Source organism: Lithobates pipiens, unplaced genomic scaffold (genome assembly GCF_037356315.1).
Source record: "Lithobates pipiens isolate NorthernLeopardFrog02 unplaced genomic scaffold, aLitPip1_a1.2 Scaffold_8, whole genome shotgun sequence".
Taxonomy (NCBI): domain Eukaryota; kingdom Metazoa; phylum Chordata; class Amphibia; order Anura; family Ranidae; genus Lithobates; species Lithobates pipiens.
The window spans coordinates 669014326-669020277 of record NW_027507903.1 but is presented as its reverse complement, the minus strand read 5'-3'; the positions used below and the strand labels follow the sequence as shown (position 1 = coordinate 669020277).

The following is a 5952-nucleotide window of genomic DNA, read 5'->3' as shown; positions in this document are numbered from 1 at the left end:
ATGTCACGGAGCTGCTGTCAGCGCTGTATGTCACGGTGCTGATGTCAGTGCTCTGTATTACGGTGCTGCTGTCAGTGCTCTGTATCTCCTGCACCCTCTTGTTTGCCTACCCTGGTCCCTGACCTTCCCTCTCCTCCATTGCCTTCATTAGCTCCATAGTCCTGAATTGTCAGAACAATTTCCCAAATAAAAAAAAAATGCTTGTAGTTATCGATCCCAAATTCACCTCATACATGTATTATGCTATTGTCCAGGTGGTGGGACTACGTGCTACCCCCTAATAATTACCCCGTGGCCGCAAATTCGACCTAAAGGTTTGCGAAATTCGCCTCCCATTGAAGTCAATGGAGCCCGCGGCGAACGGTCGTTTTCGCGAACGTTTGTGTCCGTTCGCGTTTCGCGTTCGCGAAACGTCCCGTCGGAAGTTCGTCCATCACTAGTGTGGAGCAGGGACAGATAAATCGCTAGCTATTTGGTACACAAAAGTTCTTTTCAGGACTGGTATAGGTATTAGGTGTATATAGGTTTGCTGTGCTACTGATTGTTGAAGCAGCCTGAGTGTCTTTTGTCAGTTTAGATAAAGGGACAGAGCGCTGTGTCTGCTGCTATTTTAGGGACAGCCAGATTAGTCATCATCATCATCATCATCATCATCATCATTAGCTGTTACTATCAGGTCCACAAAAGAGCTATTCCAGTAACCAGTAATTGTTCCAGTCTCCTCTGTTTTGCCAGTTTGTATAGGGACAGGAAGGAAGCAGTGTGTCAGGCAGTGAGGGTCAGTTTAAAGAGTTGCTGTGACTATTAGTTCCACAAAGGTTCTTTTCAGGGCTGGTATCAGTGGTATGGTAATAGGCTTGTACACGTATAATATTCTTTCTTCCAAATATAGAAAGAATATTATACTTGACTGCTGCCCATCTGCTGCAGTCTGCTAATCAGTCACAACTCACTTGTTCCACAAAGCTCTTTATCAGGACTGGTAACTTGGTCTAGGGTGCTACAGTACATAGGGTTGAGTGCGGTACAGTCTGCTGTTCTGTAAGGACCGCTATCGGTCCACAATACATAGGGTTGAGGTGCAGCACTGCTGACCGCTGACTGCTCCTCTTTGAAGAGGTTGAGCGGTGTCATATTTCTACTGAGGCTGCTTATGAGGGGATCACACCATCCCTGTGCTGTGCTGACTTCCTCCTGGGGGTTCTTATTATGAGGGGATCACACCATCCCTGTGCTGTGCTGATTTTCACCTGGGGGTTCTTATTATGAAGGGATCACACCATCCCTGTGCTGTGCTGACTTCCTCCTGGGGCTGCTTACGGTGCTGCTGTCAGTGCTGTATATCACGGTGCTGGTGTGAGTGCTTAATGTCACGCTTCTGATGTCAGTGCTCTCTGTCACTGTGCTGCTGTCAGTGCTGTATATCACGGTGCTGGTGTGAGTGCTTAATGTCATGCTTCTGATGTCAGTGCTCTCTGTCACGGTGCTGCTGTCAGTGCTGTATGTCACACTTCTGATGTCAGTGCTCTCTGTCACGGTGCTGCTGTCAGTGCTGTATGTCACACTTCTGATGTCAGTGCTCTCTATCACGGTGTTGCTGTCAATGCTGTATGTCACGGTGCTGGTGTTAATGCTTTATGTCACGCTGCTGATGTCAGTGCTCTGTATCACGGTGCTGTTGTCAGATGCCTCTATCACGGTGCATGTGTCATTGCTGTATGTCACGCTGCTGGTGATCATCTCCTGCACCCTCTTCTTTGCCTACCCTGGTCCCTGACCTTCCCTCTCCTCCATTGCCTTCATGCGCTCCACAGTCCTGAATTGTCAGAACAATTTCCCATATAAAAAAAGAATGCTTGTAGTTGTCGATCCCAGATTCACCTCATACATGTGTTATGTCATTGGCCATGTGGTGGGACTATGTTTGCCCAGCTAATAATTATCCTGTGGCTGCAAATTCGACCTAAATGTTTGAAACGTTCGCCTCCCATTGAAGTCAATGGGGCCCGCCGCGAACGTTCGGATTCGCGAACGGTCGGCCTCGTTCGCGGTCCGCGTTCGCGAAACGTCCCGTCGGAAGTTCGTCCATCACTATTGACTTTCAAGTTGCACAAGTGTGAAAATAGCCTTAACGATTGGATTTTACTACCAGGGGTACTTCGCCCATGGTAGTGGTAGTAAAATCTGATCATCATTCCTGCACATGCGCTGTAAAGACTATGGGAAAATCTGATGGCTAGCAATGTTAACTGGGAAGTTGGCCCATCAGAATGCAGTTCACATGCACAAAAACCCACTTTTCATTTAGGCTCCATTTCCACTTGTGCAACTTGTCCTGCGACTTTGTACTCTATGATTTCCAATGAGTATTATTCGTATCTGTGCGACTTCAAAGTAGTCCCTGCACTACTTTGGTCCCACTTTGATGCAACTTGAGATCCATAGACCTCCGGAATACACAGGCATTGCTTTAAAGTCGCATCAAAATTGCGGCAGAATTGTGCAACTTTCAGGCTGCGTTAGCCTGAAAAGCCAGAAAGTTGCACGATTATGCCGCGACTTGAAGCCATGCCTGTGTATTCTGGAGGTTTATGGACCTCAAGTCACATTACAATGGGACCAAAGTAGTGCAGGGACTACTTTGAAGTCGCTGTGACTTGAAGTCGCACAGATATGAATGGTACTCATTGGAAATCATTGGGTACTTCTTGTCATGCAACTTTGCAGTCCCAAGTCGCAGGACAAGTTGCACAAGTGCAAACAGAGCCTAAATGAAAAGCGGGGTTTGTGTGCATGTGAACTGCATTCTGGGGCAACTTCACAGGTAACAATGCTATCCATCAAATTTGCGGAAACCTAGGCTCAGGGCCGGTTCACACTGCAGCATAGTGCAAAATCGTATGCGATTTGCACTGCAGTGCAAATCACAGGCGATGTCCGTGCAGATAGATAGTATGGCTGAAATTGTATCGCATTCGGACTAAACTCGCACAGTACCCTTTTTTTGGTCCGCACCAGAATCGGATCGCATGGCACCCATGCGATCCGATTCATGTCCAAACTGAGTGCGACATGCGAACTGAAATGGGGGTGCCATTAACATTGTATGACACTCCCCAGCAGTTCGCATACGTCGTTGTGAACTGTCGTGCTAGGTGGGTGCGATGCAGGAACCCGTCGTGGAATCGCAGTGTTCCCGCATCGCACAAGTGTGAACCCAGCCTAACATAGCTGTTTGTGTATCACCAAAATGCATGACACTGCGCTAATCTGACAACAATGGAATAATTGTCAATTGACAACAATTGTGCTCTGCGCCCATGAACTAAATCAAAGTAAACATTACCAGGACCTGCCAACCTTCTGTGTGAATCAGTCTTCTGATTCTACTCATTTAAGAAGGTTGAATCAGAGCTTCGCTTCACTTGCTTGTCAGTAGACTCAGCAAGTGAACCGAAGAACCGAAGAATCGATTCATTGAATCCGTTCATTTCAGTGAGCAGTACGAAATAAACCGATTCATTTTAAAGATCCGGACTTCCCATCACTAATAGATAGATAATAGGTAGATCATTATATAGGCCACACCTTTCCTCACTAGGAACATGTTACTGCAGTAACTGGACAGATATTCTACCCAATCACAGTGATCGGTGTTAGAGGGAGAAATCTCACTTAGTATTATTTATAGTAAAGAAATAGCAGGATACAGACTAAAGCCCCACCCACTGCTTTATTCTATTGGTTGCATACTCCACCAATCCCATCCATCCTCCCAGTGATGTCATCAGTCTCTGGATGAATTTCTCCTGATTCCCTCCACATATCTTCATACAACCTCTCCATACCCATATCCCAGCATGGAGGGGCTCAGTGAAGGTGGTGGTGAAGGTGTGGAGATGTCGGATCGGGTCACACAGATCATAAAAGGAGATCCGTCCGACCCCATAATCCAGATCTATCCTGACTCTGTTACTGGAGATATTGGAGGGTAAGAGGGTCACTTTACTGTCATGTATCACCCCATACTGATCACCATCCCTGTACAAACCCCAGGACTTCTTATTATATCCAATCACTGACTGCCATCTTCCTCTCCTGTCTATACTGGGGTAACACATCCCGACTATCCATATATCTGATCCCCCGACATCCACTTCCCAGTAATGTCTCCCTGAGGAGAAACTCCGACTGCTCAACACCTGATAACAATCCTGAAATCTCTCTGGTGTTTCTGGACGATTCTGTTTTCTATGTGACCTGGATACAGTTTTCCTGTCATCTGATATATGGAGATTATTATTAGCTGTATTTACATCCAGTAATATGTCTGCAGATCCCTGTATATAGGAGGATACATCTACCCCTCTTATTATATCAGATAATGTGTGTAATGTGTGTGATATCCCATCCACACCCAGACCCCCTCCATCATGGAGGAGCTCCTCATGTCTCTCTCTGTCCTCATTATCTCCATCCTCAGTATCACACAAGTCACCTGTGTCTGATTCCTGTAAGACAGTCAGTGGATCCGTCACGTTACACAGCTCCTCAATGTGACGCAACTTCCTGGACAGCTCCTCCTTCTTTATTTCCAGATCCCGGATGGAGATGGAGATCCGCTCTGCCCTCCCGGAGATTTCCCTCAGGAATCTCTTCTCCAGGTCTTCCAGACGTCTCCTGAGATCTCTAAACAGGACAGTGACTCTCTCAGTGTCACCAGCTGCTTCTTCTTCTACTTTCCTCCTGTGTTCCTGCAGACTCTGGACTCTTTCCTCCGTCTCCTCTCTCTTTGTCAGAAGTTTCTGCAGAACTTTCCTCAGTGTCTCCTTCTTCTTCTCAGAAGCCTCATCCAGTGACTCCATCTCATGTCCTTTATGTCCTCCAATCATACAAGACACACAGATACAGGTCTCATCCTCAGTGCAGTAATACTCCAGGATCTTCTTATGGATGGAGCATTTCCTGCTCTCCATGGACAAGGTGGGGTCACATAAGACGTGTTCTGGGGACTTTTTGTGGACTCTCAGGTGTTTATCACAAAGAGAAACATCACAGTGCAGACAGGATCTAACAGCAGGTACAGGAGAGTCCACACAGTAAGTACAGAAGACCACGGACTCCTCCTGATGTGGCTGAGCAGACAGGAAATTCCCCACTATGTTACGTAGTGTTATGTTCCTCTGCAGTGCAGGCCGATCCGGAAACTTCTCTCTACATTCAGGACAGCAATATCCTCCAGACCCCCCCTGTGTATCCAGCACACGATCAATACAGACCCGGCAGAAGTTGTGACCACATCTCAGGTTTACAGGATCTGTATAAATGTTCAGACAGACGGAACATTCCAACTCAGCTCTTAGATCAGAAGACGCCATCGCTGACAGCAGACGAGGAAATGAAACTGAAGTTCTCTGACACCGGAGAAGAATGCAGTTGGGAGGGTCACTTCCTCCTACACAGGGGGGGGGGGGGGGGACTGGGCTCGATCAATGAAATTTGAAACAGAGATCAGAGTACAGAGGAGGGAGGATTTCTCACAGTAGTAATGATAATCACACCTCCTAACATTAGAAGAGATAAAAGGGGAAAGACGGGTGTAAAGGAGAAACAAGACACAGAAACGCTGGCTGTAGACAGTTATCATTTTTAACAAAAATTCTTAGGAAAATTCTCAGAACATTCTCCAAAGATTTTGTTTCCTTTTAACATTAGAGATGGGCTGTCTGTTCGAGTCGAACATTGGCTGTTCACCCGTTCACCGAATAGCAAACAATTTGGGGTGTTCGTGGCAAATTCGAAAGCCACGGAACACCCTTTAAAAGTCTATGGGAGAAATCAAAAGTGCTAATTTTAAAAGGTTAATATGCAAGTTATTGTCATAAAAAGTGTTTGGGGACCCAGGTCCTGCCCCAGGGGACATGTATCAATGCAAAAAAAAGTTTTAAAAAC

The 5952-nt window shown here is 46.4% G+C and overlaps 1 protein-coding gene across 1 annotated transcript; it reads right to left on the bottom strand.

The window, feature by feature from the left end:
- Positions 1-445: 445 nt before the first annotated feature.
- On the bottom strand, positions 446-5441 carry LOC143961932 (E3 ubiquitin-protein ligase TRIM39-like). The gene has a single exon (XM_077471266.1). It carries the CDS (start codon positions 5376-5378, stop codon positions 3714-3716), a length of 1665 nt encoding a protein of 554 aa, XP_077327392.1. The 5' UTR covers positions 5379-5441; the 3' UTR covers positions 446-3713.
- Positions 5442-5952: the final 511 nt, after the last annotated feature.

Excerpts from the sequence above, each read along its gene's own strand:
- LOC143961932 (XM_077471266.1), bottom strand. The coding sequence starts at position 5,378 with ATGGCGTCTTCTGATCTAAGAGCTGAGTTGGAATGTTCCGTCTGTCTG.